Raw genomic sequence first — 26,634 nt, 5'->3', positions numbered from 1 at the left:
AAACTTGTTTGAAACAGAAAAGGAATACAACTGGCAGTGCTTTAACAGAATCCAGGGAGTTGATTCTCCCTGCTTTGCAACGTCTTTGCCCAATAAGGCAGCTATGGGGACCGCAGAAAAGGACAGAAAACTCTGAAAAAAGACATCAGCTTGAGCACCCAAAGAATGGAACACCAAGCTGGTAATTTGGTCTCCCCTTTTCTCCTTCTCCCTGTGGAAGTCTTTCCTGCAAGAAGCAACGGTTATTATCTGCCTTGCCTTTGTGTGTGTTTCTTTCTTTCTTTCTGATGCTCCCTTTTATTCTCTCTTTTGTCCCTTCTGCTAAATTTCTGTCCTCTGCTTCTAGGAACCAATCCAATTTATATGCTCCAGCAGCCTACAGCTTCCCCTTTTCTCCAACGGTTGATATCTCATGCTTAGGAATGAATCTATCCATGAATAAACAGAGTAATAACAACTATCAGACTTTCCAGCCTGTTGTTTATAGTCACAGTAGTACAACAACAACAACGCTAATCCGTTTTTGTCTCTTCACCTTGCAGCTTTGTCTGAGGGAACTCAAGTGGTACTGAATTTGTCTACCTGCCTGGGCAACGGATGTGTGACTGCTGCAGAACATCGTTTTCAGCACCATGGACAGTTCTCAGCACCTGTCACTGTCTTGTTGGCAATACTCATGGGATTCCTAGCGTTGGTCACCGTCTTGGGCAACGCATTGGTCATCTTGGCGTTTGTGGTGGACAAAAGCCTACGGACCCAAGGGAACTTCTTCTTCCTGAACTTGGCCCTGGCAGATTTTTTAGTGGGTGAGTGAAGCTTCTGGGAAATGAGTCAAGCCAGGGGAAAGTCAAAGATGGGAGGGGGATCTGGTGGAGGTTTGGTTGGTTTCTCTCTGAGAGCTCAAAACACCACTGAGGGCAAGGAAAGGGGTCTCCTTTCATCGTATCCCAAGAGCAAGCACTGTGTGATTGAACTGAGTAATAAGTAGAGTTCACGCTTCTTGGTGTTTACTTAACCAGTTGGCTGTTGACTAAGCTATAATAGAAATAGAAATAGCATTTAGGTTTATGTACTGCCCCATAGCACTTTATAGCACTCTCTGGGAAGTTTACAAAATCAAAGCATTATTTGCATATTGCCCCCAAACAATCCAACTCCTCATTTTATCAACCTTGGAAGGATGGAAGGTTGAGTCAACTTTGAGCACTGTCAGGATTGAACTCCAGGCTGCAGGCAGAGTTTGCCTGCAGTACTGCACTTAAACTGGGCCACCAGTTTGCAGTGATTGGGATGGGCTGGGATGGGTTTAGATAGGGTTCTAAATCAAACCCCAAATTGTGATGGGTTTTTGAAATGAGCAGAACTAATTTAGCAGAAACATGATCCAAAACTCTCAATGGGAATGATAAAGATGATATGGGTTTGTTGTGATGATACTTTGCATTGTTTAACCCAGTGATGAAATTCATTTTTTTTTTACTACGGGTTCTGTGGGCGTGGCTTGGTGGGCATGGTGTGGCTTGGTGGGCATGGCAGGGAAAGGATACTGCAAAATCTTCATTCCCTCTCCACTCCCGGAGGAAGGATGTTGCAAATTCTCCATCCCCTCCATTATCAGCCAGAGGTGGTATTTGCCGGTTCTCCGAACTAATCAAAATTTCCGCTACTGGTTCTCCAGAACCTGTCAGAACCTGCAGGATTTCATCCCTGGTTTAACCTGATTATTGAATTAACCCATTTGTGGATTTACACAATACAATGAACTGTAAACCAAGGGGGAAAAATGAACAGGGTTTACGCAGCGCATTAAGTCACAAAATAAATTAACCGAGCTTCCCACTACATCAAACTTAACAAGCTGTGTGGATGCAGCCCCTGGGTTTGGGATTTGGTTAAATGTATTGTGTGTACAAAACTCCTGCGGAAGAAGTCAGATCCGTGCAAGTGGCCTTGTGTTCTTCAGAGGAAAGTCTCAGTATACGTAAAAATACTGTGTAAAAATGAATAAATGTGGCAGGGAGGCAAAATCAAAGATTGAAACCACATGGGCTTGGAATACAAAGAATAACTGCAGTGAAGACAATGTGTAGTTCTATTGATATGGCAACTGCAGAGTTTAATCACTTTTTGGTTCAGTTTGTATTCAATTTTTTAAAAAGGAATTTACTTCACAGGGATAGTATGTGCACAAAGAAAAGGAAAAAAAGCATTGTTGCTCATGGGCTATAAATGAGAATTTAGTCAATATCATAGTGGCAAACTCCTGGCTTAGAGGTACAATGGCATTAATTTTTCTACCTCTCAGTAAGGACTGAAAGGTGGCTTCTCATGTGGAAAATAAAGTGGAGAAGGGGCCAGCTACAATTCCCAACTGCTCTCCGGTATCCCTTTGAACCCAGAGTCCCCAAACTAGGCAGGCAGAATTTATTTACATTTGAAAGGAGGAATTTAAGAGGGAGAATTTGTTCATTAAACCTGAGACTGAAAATATCCATTGCATCTCTTGAAAACCTGGATTGCTTGCCTTTGACTGGGAGGTTTCAGGCCACCCTTATTAACATTTAAAATCAGGAAGAAAGAGAGGGAAGGAGAGAGGGAGGGAGGGAGGGAGGGAGGGAGGAAAAGGAAGGAAGGAAGGAAGGAAGGAAGGAAGGAAAAGGAGAAGGGAAGGAGGAAGGGAGAGAGAGAGGAAGGAAAGAAGGAGAAGGGAGGAAGGAAGGAAGGAAGGAAGGAAGGAAGGAAGGAAGGAAGGAAGGAAGGAAGGAAGGAAGGAAGGAAAGGAAAGGAGGGAGGGAGGAAAGAAGGAAGGAAGGAAAGGAAAGGAGGGAGGGAGGAAGGAAGCAAAAGTAGAAGGGAAGAGAAGGGAGAGAGGGAGGAAGGAAAGAAGGGAGGGAGGGAGGGAGGGAGGGAGGAAGGGAGGAAGGAGAAGGAGAAGGGAAGGAGGAAGAGAAGGGAGAGAGGGAGGAAGGAAAGAAGGAAAGAAGGAGAAGGGAGGGAGGGAGGAAGGAAGGAAAGGGAAGGAGGGAGGGAGGAAGGAAGGAAAAGGAGAAGGGAAGGAGGAAGAGAAGGGAGAGAGGGAGGAGGGAAAGGAGGAGGAGGGAGGGAGGAAGGAAAAGGAGAAGGGAAGGAGGAATAGAAGGGAGAGAGGGAGGAAGGAAGGAAGGAAAGAAGGAGGGAGGGAGGAAGGAAGGAAGGAATGGGGGGGGATGTTTCTAAGATTCAGAAATAGTGCCCAAGTGAGATTGTGAGTGCTCCATCTCTTGAGCTTTTTAAAGAAGACATTGCACAGCCAACTCTAGTTGGTTTTCCCACCCATTGCAGGAGGGTTTTGTATTGTATATTCTCAGCATTCCTTTTCAAGTCTTCATTTTTATGAAATCATGCCTGATTTCCATGTGACTGGACCATTTGAAATGTCCAGTGTGTGAAAGGTTGAGGGTGTGGGGGGGGGGATCACTGCTAGTCGTTAAAAGTTGCCTACAATTTGGCCTCCGTTTTATGGCTGTCTCCGCAACCTTGTTTCCTTTGCTCCCAGGTGGATTTTGTATTCCCCTTTACATCCCATATATCCTGACCGATGAATGGAAATTTGGGGAAGGCCTGTGTAAGCTCTGGTTGGTGGTCGATTACCTAGTCTGCACCGCTTCTGGCTTCAACATTGTCTTGATCAGTTTTGACCGATTCATCTCTGTAACGAGGGCGGTAAGAAACGTTGCTTTCCATGGGGCTTCTGATTATCTCCAGCCAGGGGGATAATCAGAATTCTTGGAATTCAAGGGACACCTGTGTGAACTTTAGGCAGGTGACACAAAGCCACACATTCTGCTGGGCAACCCACCGATTGCAACTAAATAAGTCAACGGCTATGAAATTTAAGGCACACCCAAGTGATTGTGATTGCACAGAGTCTCAGTTAGCTAATTGATGGCTTCCAGATGTTTAGAAAACACTGCCGTGAATTACAACTAGCCACCACTATTTCTGCCTTAGCAGATGTTCAGTCTCCCAACGTTTTCTGACTCATTCTCTTTCTGACATCATCAGACAGTTGTTCTCCTGCATGTGACCAAAGACATGGCAATCACTGTCTTTTCCTTCTTTGAAGCATCAAACAATATTCTGAAACCTCAATACCAATTTTAGGAGGACCAATCCATTCTGGCTGGAAAATTCCGGGGGGGTTGAAGTCCACAAGTCTTAAAGTTGCCAAGCTTGGACATCCCTAGTCAAAACTTTCCTCAACGTCACACTAAAAGAAAACATTAAACCTGTTCATAGGTGAAGCTTATGGTATCTACTTAACAATGGCTTTTTAAATCCACGCCAACTCCATACATACATGCAACACATTCAGCATAAGAAGCATAGCATCGTCTCAAAAACTGCAGTTAAGATGTCAACAGGCAGACCACATGCTGTTGGTATTCACACATCACACTAAAGGCATGATGTGGGTTTCTTGGCTCAACTTCCTAAATTGTGGAGAACTACAGCTATATAAAGCTCGGTTTTAGTGTAGCATGTGATGAAAACAATGGTATCTGACTGTGCTTTATTCAACACATGTGGTAAAGCAAAGCATAGCGTGGTATACACTATATGAACCAGGTTTACAACTTGGCATGATGATCCAAGTCAGTAGAAGAAGGTTTAACTGTGAAAGTCCAAGAATGAAAACCTATGGTTGGCCATCAACCATGGAAACAGTTGTTCCTTAGAGTTTTCCATCTAATAAACAAGCTTTTCATAATAATCAGATTTCCACCTGTTGTAGATGACCAAGCTGAGCCAGAGGGAGGGGGTCAAACGTGTCATAAGTCTCAAGTCCCTTCACGCCCACAAGAGATTTAAGTCTACCTTGAATTCTGTTGACTCTCATCTACTGCCAATTTGACTTGACAGTTAGTAGTTCAGATACTTATAGAGAGCGTTAGTATACAATCAACCGATATATTCATTTGAACTGCTTGGGCTCCTGTTTTCCTGGGCTTGACATCTACTTTTTCTTCTAGGTGAGCTACAGAGTTCAGAAAGGGATGACCAAAAGCACGGTGGTGAAGATGGTTACGGTGTGGATTGCAGCATTTCTCCTTTATGGTCCAGCCATTATCAGCTGGGAGTACATAGCCCAGCAGACCATCATCCCTAAGAACAAGTGTTATGCCGAATTCCACTACAACTGGTACTTCCTCATGATTGCCTCCACCATTGAGTTCTTCACACCATTCATCAGTGTCACCTACTTCAACTTAAGTATCTATTTCAACATTCGCAAGCGGACGCCGGTCGGAAGCGAGAGCTCCTCAGCAGCCCCAAAGAACTGTGGACTTCTTTGCTGCAGGAAGAAACGAGACCACGTCGTAGTTTTCACAAAAAGAGAGGACGAGAGGAACGAAAAGGTGAGAAGCTTCACCCCTAGCAAGACTGCGATGGGGAGTCTCGGCATCCATCACCTCCAGACTCACTCAGTAGAGTTTAACATCAGTCAAGATTTTCCACCTTGGAAGGTAGACATTCAAACTGAATCACCATGGGGTGGTGTCTACAAAGCTCTAGAGAACATATCCGGCCCCACGGGGAAAGCAGAGGTGGCCAATACTGCAGCTAGCCGGTTTCGGCTTTCCCGCGATAAGAAAATAGCCAAATCTTTAGCCATTGTTGTCTGCATCTTTGCTGTATGTTGGGCACCCTACACCCTTCTAATGATCATCAGAGCTGGTTGTCACGGGAGATGCATCCACCATGATCTCTATGAAGTATCATTTTGGCTACTGTGGTTGAATTCAGCTATTAATCCCGTATTATATCCTTTGTGCCACATCAGTTTCAGAAAAGCCTTTTTGAAATTGCTCTGTCCGGCCAAGGCAAAAATCCACCCTAATATTTTTACGTGAGAGGGAACACTGAAGAGACGCTTCTGCTTAGGTACCTTTCACATAGAACCACTGAGCGTGAACGTATCCTCCGAGTAGGAAAGGCAAATTCAAATGTTCGATCCCGAGAGATCGACTTCTACATCTTTTTGGGCAAAAATGAAAAGAATGGAGAAAGCTCAACCTTGGGTTTCAGAAAACGCAAGAAATTTACACTGCTTTGCAGTGCTTATGTATGCAAATGAGGACTACTTTATTCTCCGGTACCTAAGCTCAGCACGCTTTGTAAATTCCCAACCGAGTCCTCATTCGTAAGAAATAATGTAATTCTGATATAAAGCAATTTAACCAGAGGACATTGTACACTTGTGTTGAAGTATCTGCAAATTAAAAAAAAAGGCAGTTTCTTTTTGCATGTAAGGGTTTTGTACTGATGTGGATTTTTTTTTTTTTTAAAGAATTACTTGTCCACTTTATATTGCAGAAAACACAGTGCAACGGAGCATCTTTTGATAGAAGTTCTAGTCCAGTGATGGCTAACCTTTTTGCTGTCACATGCCAAAAGTGGGGGGAGCGCCTGGGGTTGCGCACGTGCGTGCCCACACCCATAATTCAATGCACCCCACCCCCTGCGCATGCACACGCGACCCCCCATGCTCCCCCCTTTCGGCAACTGATGGCATGGTGGGCCCAGTAGGCCCATTTTTTGCCCTCCCCAGGCTCCAGAGGCTTCCTAGGAACCTGGGGAGGGCGAAAACGGCCTTCCTCACCCCCCGGAGGCCCGAAACAGCTCATTTCTCAACATCCGGTGGGCCTGGAAGGCTGGAAAATCAGGTTGCCAGCACGCGGATATGCGCTGGAGCTGAGCTAGGTTAACGCTCACGTGCCCACAGATATGGCTCCGCGTGCCATGTGGCACGCATGCCATAGGTTCATCATCACAGTTCTAGTCTGTGGGTGGACCTTGCTCATGTGCAGTGGTGCTTTTCAAAGGATTACTCACAGTTCCAAGGAATTATTCCAATTCCACTTGGCAAAATGCTATTCATAAGCAAAGGTAAAACGTAAAGAGTCCCTGCGGACTTTACTCATTGCCAACCCTAGGGAGTGATACTCATCTCCATTTTAAGGCCATTGAGTCAGAGCTGTCCAAAGACATTTCATGGTCATGTGGCCAGCATGATGTCGCAGAGAGCTGTTACTTCCCACTAAAGTGGTACCTATTTAGCTACTCGCATTTGCATGCTTTTGAACTGCTACGTTGGCAGAAGCTGAGGCGAGGGTGGGAGCTCACCCCGTCGTGTGGAGCTTGAGTCTCGAACGTGGGCTGCCGGCTTTCCAGCCTACAAGCCCAGCGTCTTAACTGCTGAGCCACCGCACCGTCCTACTCGTAAGCAAACCTCCCGCAAAACTTGGGTCGAAAAGTAAGACGGACTTCATCAGGCAATTTCCAGTCAATACACCAAGCCGTAACCCATTGAATGCATAGCTTCGCCCGTGTGAAAACAGCCGTGGTTGCTATAGCGACGCTCTTAATGCAGTCATCAATTGCAGCCTCTTTTTTAAAAAGAGCTGGAATGATCATTAAATGCAACAAGAGATAGTTGAGGCCATATCCATTAATAGCAACTTTATTGTTATACTGGCACAAATTAAGGATACAGATTGCATTTCCCCCTAATTTGACAGTACTGAAGGTTATATACTCTATAGACCACCGTCTGATTTGAATTTTCTTACTATTATCTTGATAAATATGCCCTGTGTACTATACTGAACCCTCACTGTATGTCACTTGAGTCCCCATATGCAAAATATAACTTTCTTGGTTTAATTTCTTTCCTTTTTTTTTAAAAGAATGGTGCTTTATAACTCCAAATACATGCATGAAGATATTCTGGGTGGGGGGAAATCTGACAGAACTCTGACAAATATGAAAAAAAAAAAAAGAGAGAGGAGAAAGTGGAATCTGACAGACAAGAAAATGAAAAGTTATTTTTTTTTTAAAAAAAAAAATAGTCCACAGCTTTAGTAACACTTGCAGATGAAAAGGTGGATTAGAGATTATATGGCTTTTGGGCGGAAATGTGAGGACAGAAGAGCAGGAGAGAAAAATCAGAAGACAAGGGAGGAGGCGGAGGAGAGAGATGTACAACCACGTGGAATTTTAGAAGAACGGATTCAGTCATGCTAATTTTCTATTGGCCTGCTAGTCCATACCTTGGAAATTCTGACAGGAATACTTAAATCCCAAATGCTTGGAAGCAGCAGCCTAGAACATATTCGCACATTCACACACACACACACATACACACAAAAGAAGAAGAGTGAACCGAAAGCCTATTGTTGGCACTCCCAAAAGGCACAAAAGTCTATGATCTCTAATGCAAGAAGAATGATAATTAACAACAAAATGCCTTGTGTGTTGTACGTGGAAAGACAAGAGGACAAGCGCCCACAGAATGGGACCGGGATGGGTGGGTGGGTGGGTGGGTGAATGGGGTTGTCTTTTGTTTAAATGACCAGCCCTTCATAAGTTGGCCCCTCGGATTCGGGGGATTCCCTCCTCAAGCGCAAATGCTCCAGCGTGTTCTGAAAATGTTTGTTGATCTGTTCTGTCTCCTCGGTCGATTCGAGATTAGGAAGGTCTTCCCGGATTTTTTGAATGAGCTGATTCAACACCTGAATTGTCACCTGTGTTTAAAAAAAGAGAAGTGTGTCAGACAGACGGGGTTTACACAATGCACAATCTGGTTTGTTGCCAAGACCACCGTGACGTTGCCGAACAACACCTCCCATCATCCCTCATTCCTCTCCACGCTGATTGGAATTGTTGCTGAGCAACAACCAAGAAAGAGGCAAATCATATGGTCGCAACTAAATGTGGGACTTGAAACTAGAGGTTGGCAGAATTTCTCAGTGCCCACTCACCCAATGGCCGATCTCAGATCAGAGTTTAGCGATTTAATTGTGGAGAGGAAAGCCGAGAAGAACTCAAGATGGTCATGAAGATTCAATAAAATAATGCACCTGAGGTCGTAATGATGGTCCACCACTTTGTAACTTGCTCAATCTTTTTCACATTCGCTAACCTATACTCTCTTTTTTCTCATTCAACTTCAGTTACGCCCTGTATATTCAGAGCACGCCAATGGTAGAAAAGCTGTTGGGAAATGAGATGCTCAGCCTCCTTCCCTGCTATTTCCCAGTGCTCTGCAGAGACGTAAAGGACCACAGACTAAGTGTAACATGTAGCCTGACCTCTTAAGACAAGGTTGTGCTGCTGTGCAAAACAATTGGGCTTCAGACAAAGAAGGGATGGTGCCAAAGGAGCTTCCACAAATCTGAATTTAGCATCTGTCGAGCACTCTTACATTGTTAAGAGACCATTAGAAAACTATAGGTAAGTCCTTGACCCATGACAATAATTGAGCCCAAAATTTTTGTTGCTAAGTGAGACATTAGTTAAGTGAGTTTTGCCTCATTTTATGACATTTCATGCCACATGTATTAAGTGAGTCATTGCAGCTGTTAAGTGAATCTGGTTCCCCCCATTGACTTTGCTTCTCAGAAGGATGCAAAAAGTGATCACATGACACACACACCCTGCCCCGGACAGTGCAACCGTCATAAGTATGAGTCAGTTGCCAAGCATCTGAATTTTTGATCACGTGACCACGGGGATGCCACAACAGTTGTTAAGCTTGAAAAACGGTCACAAGTCATTTTTTTCAAGTGCTGTTGCAACTTTGTACGGTCACTAAAGGAACTGTTGTACGTCGAGGACTACCAGTAATTTTAATTTAAGTCAAAAGATTGCCTCCTTTTGTAGTTGGATGGAGGGGAAGAAGAACGTTCCTTCTTTTTGGTCTCATTAAAGTTCTCATTTTGATGGAAATTTTGGAGAGATGGCGAGGGTGATGGGAGATAGTGAGGGCGATTGTGCACCTCTGCATAAAACACAACGTCCTGTTCCTTACCGCCTCGTTCTCTTTTTCATAAAAGTAGATATATCGGTTTAAAATTTCTATGAAGAGCTGAACTTGCAGAGAGGGATCCATGCATTGGTTGGCTATCTTCAGCGCCTTTTTCAAGCATTCCATGACCCTCTTGCCTCCATGGAGCTAAGCAACAAGACAAAGAAAAAGAGGGGATTAGCACTCCCCACATCAAGACATTTACCTAATGGATTTTCCTCAAAAGTAAGCTGCATGACTAACATATTTATTTAGCCGATTTAGGAAGCATGGAGGAATTCACAAAACTCTAAAGAAAATGCAATCAAGATGCATCAATCGGAATCTGTATTCCTTCCAGAACCCTGCCAAGATATGCCAAGGCTGAATTTCTCCTTAACCAAGACATTAATCCCATTAAACAGTGTTTTCCAAATTTACCAATGGTAAGACGTGGACTTTAAATTCCTGAATTCCCCGGCCAGCATCCCCTCCAAAGTAGTCCAGATTAGGAAATCAAAACCAAGAAATCTAATTCTACCTTTATTGTGAAAATACAGCAACAGCATGTTTCCAGCCTGAAAGCACTTCCCCCGTCCCCTGCCTTTACTTTCCAAAGAACTAGTGAGGGTCCTTTCTGAGATACTTTTTCCACCCAAATGCCTTTGTGGGGTGGAAAAGATAGCTGAACAGATAGCAGAATATCTGTTGTCTGTTTCCTCCAACTCTCAAGGTTATTCTCACAGCCCATTACAGAAGACCATTTCCTCAAGTCTTGGGCTGGCCTTACCTCTTCCCCATTCTTGTCCGTGCTCCGGCCAGGCCAGAAAAGATGGGCGCAAGTGCTAACGGCTCGGCACTGATCTGGCTTCTTCAGCAATTTTGAAGCTGCCAGCACGCACTGAGTTCTCAAAGGTTCGTGGTTCTCCTCGCCAAAGCACTTCATCCGCTCTAATGTCCCAATTATCAGCGTGATTGCAGCCAGCTGGGCTTTTGAATCACTGATTTCATCTTCATAGAGAGAAAATGCCTGGTTCAGACAAGAAATATGGGCAGAGGAAATAGGACAGACAGACAGACAGACAGACAGACAGAAGAAGTGTTATGCACTGTATTTTTTATTCCTCTGAAAGTAAAAAAAAAACACCAAGTATTTCAGCAACCAGTAGAAATCATCTTGATTATTGTAATGTTTTTATTTTTGCTGCTCTCGATGGCGATCAGAAATATTTAAAGGAAAAATAAAAAAGGGGAGGGTGCCTCTAGAAAGAAAAAGATCTTCTAGACCTCACCTGAGACATGAATTCATAGGCCACCGTTTCGTGGTTCTCAAAGCCAATTTCTCCAGCGGCTAAAGCTCCCTGAAGGAAGAGACGGAGAGGAAGTTCCGCCAGCTCGGCTTTAATCAAAGCGCTGATGGTCTGGTGAGCAAAAGTGAAGATCTTCTGGCATTTCTTTTCCCATTTGTCATCCTGGGGGAAGGGAACAAATCAGAAGAAGTCACCCGAGATGGGAAAGAAAAAAATCTGCATTCTTCTATTTAGAATTCCATATCAAATTCTATCTAGATCTGGGGGGAAAATGGTGTGTGACCACGCAAAACTAAAGATGTCATTTAACAAATAATCTCTTTTTTTCCCCCAACATACAGTTTAAGGTTTTATACTATCCAGTCCAGCCAGATCCAAATAAGTGTTTGCCAATCTTGGTAACTTTTAAGATGGGTGGACTTCAATTCCCAGCCAGCAATGCTGGCTGGAGAATTCTGAGAGTTGAAGTTGACAAGATTGTCAAACAATGGCTTAGAGATTACTTTCAGCCATTTATTCCATATTGCACCAGATTTAGAGACCTGCACTTAATTTATCCCCTCTCATTGGTCAAAACTTTCTTAGACTCATACAATTTGCCATTTCTTTCTTTTCTATTCTGCAATTTCCAACCAATCCCTCCTAGCTTAAGTAGCCATCGAAGCAAATCGTATCACATGCAGATGCACTCACCACTTTCTCGTTCTCCTTATAGCGAAATGCAAGCTGATACGCAGCAAACACCAACGGCGGCAATGTGTAGCGGATGCGCTGGTTCCCACCGGCACCGAAGTGCTTCCGCGCGGTATTTAAAATCTAAAATATACAAAGGTTCCCATGTTGGTATATGCGCTGAATATTACGAGACACATATATCACAAAGGAACAGCCTAACTTCCAAATTAGAAAATTGCCTTTTAAAAGGGGGGAATTGAGTACAAAGGTCCAGAGAAAGGAAGTCAAGTGTCCAATTTCATAACCTTCATCATTTTTTCTATATACATAAACCAGCATGGTCACAGAATCTGTGAACCAAATTATCCATCTTACCCTGCGGTAAGATGGGCAGCCAATAAGGTAGGTGGGTGGGTGGATAGGTAGGTAAGTAGGTAGACAGACAGACAGACAGACAGACACCAACCGAGAGTTCATATACAAAACAATAATTCAAGATTTGTAATGTACACTGTTAGATAAACTCAGCTAGTTAAGGCTGGGCCAACAAATTGTGGTTAAAACAAATAATGACTTAGTACAAAAGATGAATGCAGACCAACAATTGCATATGGTCACTCAATGTACTATATTGTACTCCCTTGGCTAATTTGATGACCAGAGATGAAGGAAAAGGAATTCTAGCCCCTTGGGTGACCATTCAGTTATAGAAGGAAGACACAAATGCCTCGGAAGGCGGCCATACCAGATACTGTTGATTGGGATCGTCTGAACGAAGCAGGTGGATAAATCTGCCTACAAGACCCTGTTCATCAGCCATGTCTTCGGGGTCTGGATCTTCAGCCGGCTGGTCTGGCTGGTCCTGAATTAGCGTCGAAACCAGATTCATGATGGCATCTACCTACAGAAGGCAAACCACATTCAGCTCAAGGATGGCTCCTAAAGAAAAGGAACTCATGCCGGTTTGGCTTGGAACTGCTAGCAGGGCTCCATTGACTCATTCCGTTTCCTCCCTGCTGGATCAGCATAAGATGGAGACGAAAGGCTACCACGGAAGGAGAGTCTCTGCACATGGAGCTGTTCTGCCCCAGCTACAGACCCCAAAGAACTCACTTAAATAATACAAGTGGACGCTTGTGATTTCCTTACCTGGTCTTGGGAGATAATTTCTGTGTTGTAATCCAGCACGTTGCTAAGCACATAGCAACTCATGGTCTTTCTGGATTCATAGTCGAAGTACTCAAACAAAGGATGGAAATGCTTCAGTTTCAGGACAGTGAGAACGTTGTTGTAGGTATCAACAGGGATCTTCAAGAGTCTCATCAGTTCCTTTGAAACAGCGCTGCTGGTTGCAATGCTGAAAGGACAAAGAGTGGGTGATCCATGAGGGCCTCCAGTGCCTTAGTGTCTTAATTTACAGAGAAAGTCTTTAGAAAAGACAGAAATTTGAAAAAAATTTGACTGTGCTGAAACAGACAGGCTAACTTTAAAAATAAAAGATAAAGAAGAGACAGAATACTATTCGACATGGAATAGATTTTATGAATGGATACAGACAAGAGGTAGAAATTAGATGAAGAAAGACTATGAATATCTGTACTAAAAATAGAGAAGATCTATAACTACAATAATTAACAAAAATGTAAATAAGTCAATTTAAAAAGAAACTCAAAACTTTTTCAGTTATATTATTATTCTTAGTACACATTTTATTATATGAATATTACTATTATTAGTACATGTGTTAATATTTATTACTATTTTCTATCTTTTTTCTCTCTCTTTCTATTGTAAATGGTAAATACCCAGACAAAACTCTGTATTCAAAAATATTTATGAATAAAACAATTTTTTAAAAAAAGAAAGAAAAGACAGAACTGGCAGAAATCAATTTCCATCACCCCAAAAGCCAGCTCCCTCAATTCTTTCATCGACCTGGTAAAGTCACTTCATTTGAAGCGTCAGACAGTGCAGGAATTTATTTTGTTTCTCCAACCGGGAGAGATTTTTTTTCGGCACAAAGCCAAGAAATTTGCATCAACTTACTGTTCCAGGTTAAGCTTGTTGAAAATCTCCACTGTTGTCTCCAACACTTTGTCCACATAATCCACACGATCTGGGTAGCACTTCATCGCCAAGTTAATGAGCGAGACTTGTAATGATACTACATCTTCCGAAGGCATATCTTGTCTAGACTGAAGGTTGGATGGTCAACAATGGAAGCAAAAGAAGTGTATTTGGGCATTAGGAGTAACAGGAAGGATAAGTCTATTTATGAACATCACATTTTGCTTTTTATAGCTGTGACCGAACTGAAGTACAGATGGTCCTCGACTTACGACTACAATTGAACCCAAAATTTATGTCACTAAGCAAGACATTTGTTAAGTGAGTTTTGCCTCATTTTACAACTTTCTTGTCATAGTTGTTAAGTGAATCACTGCAGTTTTTAAGTTAGTAACACAGTTGTTAAGTGAATTTGGTTTATCTATTGACTTTTGCTTGCCAGAAAGGTCACAAAAGGGGATCATATGATCCCAGGACACTACAACTGTCATAAATGTGAGATAGTGGTCAACAATCTGAATTTTGATCACATGATCATGGGGATGCTGCAACGGTTGTTAAGTGTGAAAAATGGTCATAAGACACTTTTTTTCAGTAATGTTGTAACTTTGAACAGTCACTAAAGAACTGTTGTAAGTCGAGGACTACCTATAGTCACTTATCCAGACCTGAACCAGTCAAAGAAGCACTTATTTTTAGCTAGACTGGGTTTCTAGGAGATTCACCTTTGCTCTTATTTTACAGTGGGGGAAAATGCTTCCTTTGCATACAAAAGATCTCACATTCAAACTTTTAACATTTACAGGCATGACTGGGAAAAACTCCAGCCTAAAACCCTGAAATTGCCGATCTGCAATGCTCACAGTATTGAGATAAACCAATTTCCAATGGGTCAAGGATTTAGCAGCACATTAACTTTGCCAAAGAAGATATACTCAATTAAAATTCAAATCCCAGGCAAGTTGAAATTTCTCTACTTCTTGAGAACCTGTTGATTGCTGAGGCGATGAAAATAATAAGCAGTTTGTGAAGGCAGTTCTTTGTCAGCATACAAATTTGCAGCTAAGAATTGAATATGTATGTGCCTTTCTAACAGATTCTTAAAGCAATCAAAGGTGGTCCCTATTTTTCTACTTGCATTTTTTATGTGCTTTCGAACTGTTAGGTTGGCAGAAGCTGGGACAAGTAACAGGAGCTCACCCCATTACGCAGCACTAGGGATTCGAACCAATGAACTGTTTAATACCCTGCACTTCTGATTGAAAAAAAATGAAACATATTGTTACAACCTATACTTCCCCATTTTTCTAGAGATTAAGGCAACATGAAGTTCTTTTTATTTATTTTTTTGGCACTCTATGCCAGCCGGCCTTTTGTGCTACTTTCCTTAGCCTCTAACAGATAATTAAATAATAGTTTTTGTCTTGGATTGGCTGATGATCAGATTCAAGGATATTAAGCCAAACCCAGCAAACACATTTATGATAAGCAACACAAGAGAAAGTGCAATTATTTTCCAGTTACCTGTATGACTGTAGCCACCTGCTGGGAGAAAATGTCGAAGAGTTTAATATCCGCTGGGATCCCTGGTCCATCCTCTCGGTGGGCAAAGAGGGCGAGTCTAAAGACAGAACAAGATTTATGAGATGCAGTTTGCAAACTTGACTAACAGGCAATTGTGCTGTCCAAATCAAGATGTTTGCAGTTATAGCGTTTGATTTCTCTTGGAGAAAAATGGGACATGTCCCCAATCTCCTTACCCATCAGATCCATATCCTGCTCTTCTTCCATCATGGAATTCAGGTTGGCATGCATGAAATCCCTCCCTGGCTAAATACACTTCATCAGAACACACCATCACACTCACATCCCTCGACCACAGAGTGTACCCAAGAAGCCAGACAGAGTACACATATGAAGGCAACCTTCCTCTGATAAATGATTCTTTGATCCAAATTGGCTTTTATTAACACAATGGTTAATTTCACCTTTCCCTTATGACTCCCTACTCCAATGCTCCCAAATCTCTTCCAAAAACTTTGCACAGCAATTAGGAAAGGCAAACTAGTAAGGCTTGTTTTTCTGGAAATCACAAACAGATGGAACAGCTTTTCACCAGCAGATGGTTACCACCAGATAAGAATTAAACATGAGCTAGGCGGGAGAGGGGTGGGGGGGCTCCTAATCATCATAAGAGTTGGACAAATTTCTAATTCAAGGATTCTGTTTGAAGACAATTTGACTGACTCTCCAAATCGAATCCTTTGCAAATGACATTTTGGATCAAATCGTCAAATGCCCTTCGAATCGATAGGACAATTCAGAAAAGATTTTGGACACATCCCTGAAGTGATTTCATAGTCCAAACTGATGAAGTGAATCACAGCCAATTTGCTCACCCACCATAATCAGTCTGCCCAAAGTAGTTAAACAAAGGGGGGGAACCTTATCAGCACCCCACATCTTTCACTATTTAATGCTGTGAAAAGTATGTCAAAGTAACGGTGGAGAGAAGGATAAAAAAATGGCTTGCTCCACATGATATAACAAGCTTTGAAACTATCTAAAGCTACATTTCAGAGAAATCTTCTAGTCACAGCTTTCTGCAAACAAACAAACAAACAAAATTGGGACTTTAAGCTCACTCCAGAAAGCTGATTTACATACATCTCTCACACAGACAGCAAACAACTAGCTTCTGCAAATGTTTATTTTAAAATGTACATTTATAAACATACATATACCAAGTACATGCAAATATTGTAGTTTTCTGAACATATGCCGGCATAAATTGCTATTTGGAAAAAAAAACAGTATCACAAGGAAGGTGGGAGGAAGGAAAATGGTGGAGATAGAGAACACTTGTTCACACGTCTCCAAAAATATGATGGGAGACAAGAGTTGTGCCCAAAAATCTATAGGAAAGGATTGGAATCCAGTACAAATTGGAATCCAGTACAAATCAGTGGCAAATCAAGCCTTTGTACTTCAAATCAAAGCTCCACATATCTACCTTAATCATGTTACTAGTCCTCATGGATCACAACCCGCATCCTTGAGAATATCCTTGTCTGTTCAATTTTTTGGGCAATTAGCTGCTCCAATTTCAAATTCTCAAGTTTTTCCTCCAAAATGCATCTTTGCAATCAGGTAATATGAACCATAATTCGAAACTGGTCAAAAGTAGTTTGAGGTCTCTGTTTCAAGCATGAGACACTTCAGGATGTAACACTTTTCAAATTTACATTTTGTATTTACTAATTCATCTTTTCCTTCTACGTATACCTATTAACACTATCACCTCTTCTGTTCAACCTCTATTAATTTTTTCTTCTGTTTTCCTACCCAAATTAAAACAGTTGTCTTTTTATTATAAATCAATTTCTATCTAATCATGTACTAAACAGGAAGATATACAAATGGTTGCATTGAAAAATTTCTTCCTGCATATAATATATATATATATATTTAACTCTTCTAAACCTTCTGGAGGAGATCCTAAGATTCCCCCTCTCCTTTGCTCCAGCACAGACTTTATAATGTTTGCTTCATTACGTACCTATCAATTAATGCAATTATAATATTTTTGACATTCACATTTTGGTGTAATTCCGCACACGCTCGAAGGAAAGGATTCAAAGTCTGGAGGTGAAATTCATCTGGGAAAACCTGGGAGGACATGATGAAGCAATAGATCAATTATTATTCTAGGTTATTTAGTGAACAGACATTTGATCGCTGTACTAAAACATGATAGAATATTTGCTCCATTTCAACTTACTAACTTGTATAAACTCAGCCAATTTCTGCTTATTTGTTATTTATATATTTCCCCAGCTGTCAAGATTGCAGGAAGGTTAAAATGATAAAAATTAAATCTAAAACAACAGATTCCATGTCTCTAAAACCAAATAACCAAGTGACATAAAATATGGTGGCCCAGTCATCGTAACATTTATGTAAACGACATCAAAAACCATACACCATGTTGTTGAACACAATCCATATACAAAGGTTTTTGGAAACTCATTTAGATCTTTAAAAAAGCCAAATACATCCATTCTTGGTGCTGATTCTGCTAGCTCAAGAATGGCACTGTGGCCTTTTCATGATTGGCTTTCTTTTCCAGCCTATTAGATCCTCCGTACCAACCTGCCAATTAACCTTCCCTTAAGCCATGTTACCTGTATGATGCATTCCATTAGGTATTCTTGAGCTAGCGCATCCCTGCAGTTAACTACTTGCTCCAGTATGCCAGGTAAGACAATCTGGAAAACAGAAAAAAAAAAAACAACTTATGACCACAATCGAGCCCAACATCTCTGTTGTTAAGTGAGACGTTTGTTAAGTGAGTTTTGCCACATTTTATGATCTTTCTTGCTACAGCTGTTAAAATGAATCACTGCAGCTGATTAGCTAGTAACCCGGTTGTTAAGTGAATCTGGCTTCCCCATTGCTGTTGCTTGTCTGAAGGTCTCAAAAGGTCATCACAATAACCTTGGGATACAGCAAGGGTCATAAGTATGAACCAGTTGCCAAGGATCTGAATCTTGGTCACATGATCATAGGGATGCTACAAAGGTCACCTTTTTCAGTGCTGTTGTAACTTTGAACAGTCACTAAATGAACCTGTTAATCCTGAAGCTGGCCTGACCTGAGGCCATTTTGAGACTTCAGAGCTGACACATCAGGGAAGGAGGACAGGGAGGGGGGAACAGAGATAGTTGGAGTGTTGTAGCCAAAACAAAATGCTTTCTCCTGGGAACCAAGGACATTCCTGCAGGTGCTCAGAAGGAGGGGACTGGAGTCACCTAGCAACTGGACAACATCCTGATTGGACCATGTGACTAGTTGTTTTGCAAAAGTGAAAAACTTTTACTTTTAATTAGGTGAAAACCGCGGGAATATTCAGAGGTGGTTTTCACCAGCTTATGCCAATACGACATATCCAATAAACCTATTCTTTGAGGAACTTGCCTGCCCTGACAGAACCATTTAGGTCGAGGACTGTCTGTTATTTGCATACTTTCTACAGCCATTAACCACATAATACCAAACTCTGAACTTCTTCCTCACCTAAACATGCCTTTTTCTAGAGAAGTGATAAGCTAAACTAATTGAGATGCAATTATTGAGTAATTAATTTAGTAATTAAACTAACTGAGGTGCAGTAAAGATGCCCTAATTGAGAAGAGAGGATTTAACTTCACCTGTTTGTATCTCTCTACATTGACGCCTTCCAGCTGGCTGAGCCGGACCAAGTTGGTTCCCACCAGGATCCTCAGCTCCTGCCTCTCACGCTCTCTCTTCTCCCGATCTCGACTGTGCCCTTGGTGCTGCATTCGCACCCAGAGCTTATTCATCTCAGCAAAGTTCAACAGCACAAAGTCCATGGAATCACTGATGTCCCCGGTGGTTTCTTCACTGTGGGCCAACAAAGGGAGTCATGTCAAGAATGCATATTTCCAGGATGTGGATTGGATGTCTTTGAACCAAGGGACAGCATGCATTTGCGACCGTAGAGAGAAAGGATCATAAAAATAACTCTCTTGGGGGTAAGATTTGAACCTCAGATTTAATATCGTCTCGACACCAATTCTGCATTAGGAAGAAAAGTATGTAATATATTTTTTCGGGCTAAATGGCTTTTTGTCCTTTCCATGGAAACAAAACTGTAACCTGAGCTGAGCCACCACAACTTTTTCACAACTGCGAAGCTACAATTAACTGCACCCCAATCAATTATGAAAGATAAATACATTTCCATTGTTTCCTCATGTTGGTTAAATTCTGCAAAGCATCGGTCACGTGGTTCGCTCATTTTTTTTTACTTTAATGTTCATATTAATCCTACTCACAACTCACATATTTATGATCTACTCATAATTCCAGCCATTTTGGTTCTTAGAACTATTGTTTTCTTTCAATTGGTTTCAGGTTTTCCAAACACTTTGTTTCAAGCTCAAAAGATTTCCAGAAGGCCCAGTTTCAAATTCAAAACCAGGTGTTTCAAGTTCAAGATGGTTTGGATTTCAAATATCTTGTAATGTTCAAATTCCAAAGCCAATCCCTTTTGCACACACTGAGCCCCTAACTCTTCAGCAGGTGACTTTGTCCCATGCCTTCAAACTGGGCCACTAGTTTGCCCTATCCGTCCACCCCTCAATACAAACGTGTTTCTCACAGATGAAAAGATAACACATTCGATCTTTCAAAGCTCTTACTCTGTCTGCTCTCCATCATCAGGCAAAATGTTCCGGGTGCATTGGAGAAGATAGTTGCGAAGGAACAGGCCTCTTAAAGGATGCTGGACCCCACGACACATTTCCACCAAGTCTTTTAAGATGTCCTTCCGAGATTGAGGAAAAGACTTCACGTAGACCACCCCAACAGTTATTAGTAAATAGCTGAGAAATAAGGGAGACAATATTACAAGACTCATTTCCCACAACTGGGCTAGGGTAAAAGCAGGCTGGTAATTACCATTCCAACACTCCATTCGATTAAGGGTTCTCTTATTTTCTTATTGATTTTATTAATAGTACTGTCATCTCACCATCATTCAGAAGAGGCCCTTGGCAGCTTACATAAAGAATATGGTTTAAATATACAGAGGACAATCTAAAAACCCAACAGTCCTGAGTTGTTAAGGAAAAGCAGAATATCATAAAAGCAGAAAACTAAAAAAGATGGCAATATGAAATCAAGGAAAAACTTCACAAAACAGCTCAGATTTTAGAAGTTTTTGAAAAAATTGTGAAGTGGAGGTCAGTCTCATCTCCAAGGGAGGCTATTTCACAACGTTGGCTCATTCCTGTAACCCCCCGTCTCCATTTTCTTTTCCTTTTTGAAGCACTAGCCATTTAGAATTTGCTAAGAATAAAGCATATGTAATAAATATGCCATTACTTTCCTATATTTTTTCTAATTTCATTTTTCATTCATATTGCCATCACTGCTGCAAAGAAGCTGATCTGTTATAGCAAAAGACCATCTTAAGGTACCCTTTTTAAATTGACTGACGGACTGAATGATCATTTAAATGTCATCTCTTTTTTTCAAGGATTACAAAGTAGCACACAGGTAGTCCTTGACTTAGGACCACAGTGGAGTCTGCTCATCAGTCATAAGTTGCGACGGTTGTAAAATGGGTCACCCACGTGGCCAACCTGATTTCACAACCATTTTTGCGAAGTTCGTTAAGTAAAAACAAAAAGATGTAACATGGGTTGGTTTTGCAAAACTGACATTAAATGCGATCACGTAGCTGTGGGGACACTGCAAATGGCTGTAAAGGTAGGGAGGGGAGGCTTAACTTTGAAACTGGCTTGTAAATACTCCTGGGGAAGCCCTTCACTACTCTGCGCAGTTAAGTGACCAGTCATAAGTCCAGGACTACCTATTATATCTTGTGGGTTAATGCCAATAGGCAGAAGTAGACAGGAACCTATGTTTGGGAGCATTTTGTTCAATTCAATGAAGCACACACACACACACACACAAAAACCCAAAGCCAACCATCAGAACTGAATGTCTGACCAGGAGATTCTTAATTGACTTACAGCCGTGGGATGATGTTTCCAGCGTACTGAACCAGCTCATAGAGATCAGCCACCTTCCTTCCCTTAGCAAACTCATCCGTCAAGTAAACCTCTAGATAGTGGAGCTCATCGGAGATCGCCATATCTTTTCCTTGCAATTAAGGATCACAGACTAAGGCAACACAACTTTGATCATTTCCATTCAATACCAAGAAGAAACCCATCACTTAGAAACTAAAGGAGGAGATGCGAAGGAAACAATGGAGCTAACATCCAGCCTAATAGGAGAACAGGAGAATCAGGTTGGACAAGGCTGGAGGTTGGATCAGAAGCAGCGGCTGCAAATGGAGAAACAGAAGCAAGTCACAGATTGGGTGGGGGGGGTAGGTTGCTGCTCTTGACCTATGCATATTTCCCACAACCACAGAGATATCCACAGACACTAAGAAGCATCATTTATCAGCTAAATGAGCCACAGCCCAATTAAAGAGGATACACAATTCATAATAACTCTTTGGAGACAACATTGAAGTCCTCAGCTCACCAAGCATGTTCGAGGCATGTTTCAGGGCATCCATTAGCTTGTTTTTGTCCTGTCAAAATGATAACAGCAATATGTGATTTTCTGTCGTGCAACATGCATGTTCTCTTTATCAATTAGCAGTTTATTTTCCAAACAAACCACAGAGACCAGGGTTATAGCCCTTTAAAGAGTAATTGAAAAAGATATTCTGGATTATCATTGTTACTAAAGCTCAAACCTCTTGAAATATTCAAGTCATTAAAACAAAGCTGGAAATAGGTTTGTGAATTTATAAAATTTCTATCCCAAATTGGGGGGGGGGGGCCTAGAGAGTTTGGATTCTTGCTGTACCCATTTTTTTTTTACTTAAACATAGGCAACATTATTGAACATTTTACACTTAAACAGTTTTTGGAAGCAGCACAAGTTTTTAAGTAATAATAATTGTACAATTGGCGTATTTATGAATTAAACAAAGCAGCTCGTTGGATGTTTCCCGAGAAGAAAAAATCCTCATTCAATTCAGCTTGTGTACTTCAGAGAAGTACACAAGGCTACAAAACTATGAACAGGTTGCTGTTTTATCCGATTCACAGAGTTAATCATCGCGATGGGAAAGAAAAGAAGAATTGAATTCCACCAGTTCTTACCAAGCAGCGTTTCATTTGGAAAGACTGCACCTTAACAGCCTGTATGGCCTCATCCAGAAGCTTCTCTTGCTCATCTTGCGGAGACTGCTGTGTAGTTGGCTAGAAAACAAGGAAAGGAATGTTTTCTGATAAGACTATCAGGGCCAGCCTGTGCAAAAGGCACCAAGGAGTCATGCAGCCCACAGCATGTTCCTCACTAGTTGCATTAAAAACACAAGTGAGCAACTGGTTCTGTCAGGGAAACAACTGGGGGAGAGATACATAAAATATAGTGAACGTGAACAGGACTTCAGTTTTCCATGCTTTTCTCTCCTTGGTTTAGAAGAAAGGAAAATTAAAGTGTTTGTTTTGTTTTAAAGTTGGTTTAAAGTTGCTGTAACTTATTAATTTTATATATTTATTACTGGATCGTGAAACAGGCCTATGAAACAGTTTTTATTTTAAAAATCCTAAATTTGCTCCCAACAGTACTGCTTAAAACTTTATGGTCGAAGACCAAAAATACAGTAGCAAAAATACAGGCTCCTGCTTTGATGTTTTTACATTTTTTATTCTGGTTGCATGCCAGTCAGAGCAGCTGTGGAGAGGAACAATATATAAATACCAATACTAACAAAAACAATGTATCATTATTCTGTGTTGAAGAAGACTTCAACACAATATCTATGTTGAAAAAGACTTGTGGGACAGCCAAAATAACAAATGAATTAAATAGATCATCCCAGCATTTTCACTCAAGCACAAATGACCAGGCTCAAATTATCCTACTTTGGACACATATTATATGAAGACCTAGCTTTTGGAGAAGGTTGTAATGCTGGGAAAGGTGAAAGAAAAAGGATGACGAGCAGCCAGGTGGATTGACTCAGTTAGAGCAATGATGGGTACACCACTAGACGACCAGGTTAGATGCAGTTCAACATGGGGGATACTTATTTATGTAGTTCTTAAGAGCTGACACCAGCTTGAAGGCACATCAATCAAACTTTATGCTAAAGCGTAGGTCAGGAAGTGCTATGGTCTTCACACTGATGACCGTTGCAGCATCCCCGTGATCATGTGGTCAAAATTTGGGCACTTGGCAACCAGCATATATTTACAATTGCAGCAATCTGGGGATATGTGATCAACATTTGTGATCTTCCCACAGCCTACTTCCAACAAGCAAAGTCAATGAGGAAAGCTGGATTTGCTTAACAATTGCAGGACTCATTTAACAACTGCAGTGATCCACTTAATAACCATGGCTACAAAAAGGTTGTACATTCAGGGGCAATTGACTTAACATTGCTTTGCTTAACCCCAGAAATTCTGACCCCAATTGTGGCTGTAAATTGAGGACCCCCAACATGTACAAACTAAAAAATAATCTAACTACTGATTGAATTTGGATACTGTCCAACGCCTAGCAGCTCTCAATGACTATATTATCTAAGGAAAGATTCTCCAAAGTGGTCAACATAACCCTTCAAGGGTCAATAGCACTATCCATTATTATTATTTGCAGCATTGTTAGTTAAAGTAGTATGTATTAAATTATATTCATAGAATAAATGTTGGAGACGGATGTTGGAGAACAATTTATTTATTTATTTATTTATTTAATGTATTTAAATTTGAAAAGGTCAGTGAGCTGTGAAGAGTTGGGAGGGGGGCTGGTCTAAGGCAAACCTGACATCTTTACAGGTAGTCCTCGACTTACAACAGTTCATTTAGTGACTGTTCAAAGTTACAAGAGCACTGGAAAAAATGACTTATGACCATTTTTCACATTTATGACCGCTGCAGCATCCCCAGGATCGCGTGATCAAAATTCAGCCATTTGGCAACTGGCTCATATTTAGGATGGTTGCAGTGTCTCGGACTCACATGATCCCTCTTTGCGACCTTCCAACCAGCAAAGTCAATGGGGATTCACTTAACAACCGTTTCACTAACTTAACCACGGCAGCGATTCACTTAACTATTGTGGGGAGAAAGGTCACAAAATGGGGCAAAACTCCCTTAACCAATGTCTCACTTAACCACAGAAACATTGGGCTCACTTGTGGTCATAAGTGAAGGACTACCCATACAGGTAGTCCTCAACTTACAGTTCATTTAGTGACAGTTCCAAGTGACAACGGCACTGAAAAAAGTTACTTATAACTGTTTTTTTCAGTGTTTAGGACCTTTGCAGCAGTTTCATTTCACTTAACCCAAACCCCCTTAAACCAAGGTTTGTTTCGCTGAGCGACAGAAATATGTTGGGCTCCCTTGTGGTCTGCCTGTATTTAAATATCCCAATGTCAGTCCAGCTTTTACCTTGACTCACTGATACAAAGTTTCACCTATCACGACCACTTATTTACTTTATCCTTTCATTCAGGGAGATAAAGGTTTCCTTACAACAATAGAATTCTTTACTGGCCAAGTGTGATTGGACACACAAGGAATTTGCCTGAGGTGCATATGCTCTCAGTGTCCATAAGGAGAATAAAATACATTCATCGGCAATAACAAAATACAACACTTAGTGATAGTCAAGGTTACTAATAAAGCTATCAAATCGTACTAGGATTTATATAAATTGAAAGATACAAGAAACCTGGTTATAGTAATAAGTGGGAAGAGATAGATACCCTGTTTTCCCCCATCCTCTGATAATAAGCCCAATCGGGCTTTTAAGCACACGGCAATAAGGCCAAGCGCTTATTTCAGAGTTCAAAAAAATATAAGACAGGGTCTGATTTTCGGGGAAACACGGTCTCTCTCTCTCTCTCTCTCTCTCTCTCTCTCCCTACCTACCTCTATCATGTCTCTATATCTATCCTATGTATCTACCCTGTTTTCCCCAAAATAAGACATCCCCTGATAATAAGCCCAATCGGACTTTTGAGCGCATTGGCAATAAGGCCAAGCGCTTATTTCAGGGTTCAAAAAAATATAAGACAGGGTCTTATTTTCGGGGAAACACAGTACTAGTAAGGAAGAGTAGAATAATAGTCATACAGTAAATTATTTGATAGTGTTGTGGGAATTAGTTGTTAAGCAGAGTGATGGCATTCGGAGAGGGGGGAAAAAACTGTCCTTGTGTCTAGTTGTTCTGGTGTGCAAGCCTTCCACATTGGGCTCAATTGTGGCCGTAAGTCGAGGACTACCAAAAAAAAAAACCAGAATCGGATCCTTTTGCCCCCCCACACACACACACCCCAAAGGGGGATCCACCCAACATAACATCTCCTGCAAACAACCCCCTCCCCCATATAAACCTCTATAAAAGACCCCCCCCCGCCAACCGCCTCTGCCCAACCTTATTCCCCTCCCCCACCCCGCCGCCTCAGCCGCGGGGCGCAGCCAGGCCCCCCCACCAAGCCATTCCTCCTCCTCCCCCCCCACCCCAAGGCTCCGCACGTGCACGTGACGCGGCTTTCCCTCCGCCTGTCAGGAATTCCTTGCCCTCCCCGAGTCGACCCTGCTGGGCTGGGGATGATGGGAGCCATAGTCCCACCCCGTCTATAGAGACGGTATGAGAGAGAGAGAGAGAGAGTGGAATATGGCCTCCCGGGCAGCGTCGTCGTTATGGGAGCCGTTCCTGAGGAGAAATTTTTTTTTCTCTCTTTTTTTTTGCCTCCCCTCACGAGGAGCCGCAACCGGGCAGGCCCGTCAGCCTTCCCCCGCTCGGGAGATGGAGGCGTCCGGACGCTCCCATCTCAAAGGGGGGCTTTTCTTGGCTTGGGGAGGCCTGACAATCCTCCCACACACACACACACACACACCCAGCCGCCCCACCGGTCGCCCCCTTCCTTCCTTCCTTCCTCCCTCCACTCACCATGGTGGCACCTCCTTCGCCCGGCCGCACCGCCCGCACGCCCAGCGCCTCGGTTTCCCCCCCCCGCCGCTCTCAGCGTCATGTGACTGCCCCTGCGCCCGCCCCCTCTTCCCTCCTAGGCGCGCCTCCACCTGCCACTCTTTCCCCTCGCCTTCCTCATTGGTTCGGCGGAGCCAGCGGAACGGCTGAGGTGTAGGGGCGCGACGGGCCAATCGGAAGAGCTTCCTT

General features: G+C 42.1%; 2 protein-coding genes across 3 annotated transcripts; one reads left to right on the top strand and one right to left on the bottom strand.

Moving 5' to 3' along the window:
• Window positions 1-7,723, top strand: LOC117670912 (histamine H3 receptor-like). The gene is made up of 4 exons (XM_034426440.2): window positions 1-181; window positions 543-806; window positions 3,536-3,702; window positions 5,013-7,723. Exons 1-4 carry the CDS (start codon window positions 166-168, stop codon window positions 5,892-5,894), a joined length of 1,329 nt encoding a protein of 442 aa, XP_034282331.2. The 5' UTR covers window positions 1-165; the 3' UTR covers window positions 5,895-7,723.
• Window positions 7,489-26,600, bottom strand: VPS35 (VPS35 retromer complex component). 2 transcript variants are annotated; one of them, XM_034426441.3, is made up of 17 exons: window positions 26,407-26,600; window positions 22,596-22,694; window positions 21,919-22,015; window positions 21,444-21,567; window positions 20,106-20,288; window positions 19,092-19,305; window positions 18,066-18,149; window positions 17,441-17,550; window positions 15,406-15,502; window positions 13,861-14,009; window positions 12,964-13,171; window positions 12,560-12,715; window positions 11,833-11,955; window positions 11,122-11,301; window positions 10,620-10,859; window positions 9,854-9,997; window positions 7,489-8,567 (listed from the first exon to the last, which is right to left on the bottom strand). In XM_034426441.3, the coding sequence occupies exons 1-17, from the start codon at window positions 26,407-26,409 to the stop codon at window positions 8,388-8,390; spliced, it is 2,391 nt and encodes a 796-aa protein (XP_034282332.1). In that variant the 5' UTR covers window positions 26,410-26,600; the 3' UTR covers window positions 7,489-8,387. The 2 variants fall into 2 exon arrangements, with proteins under 2 accessions (XP_034282332.1, XP_087733425.1); XM_087877299.1 differs by lacking the exon at window positions 26,407-26,600 and adding an exon at window positions 24,947-25,086.
• Between the last annotated feature and the right edge of the window lie 34 nt (window positions 26,601-26,634).

The sequence above is a fragment of the Pantherophis guttatus genome, chromosome 11 (assembly GCF_059756535.1).
Source record: "Pantherophis guttatus breed Tessera chromosome 11, ASM5975653v1, whole genome shotgun sequence".
Classification (NCBI taxonomy): domain Eukaryota; kingdom Metazoa; phylum Chordata; class Lepidosauria; order Squamata; family Colubridae; genus Pantherophis; species Pantherophis guttatus.
Note: the sequence above shows the minus strand (reverse complement) of the source record. Positions and strands in the feature narration are given on the sequence as shown.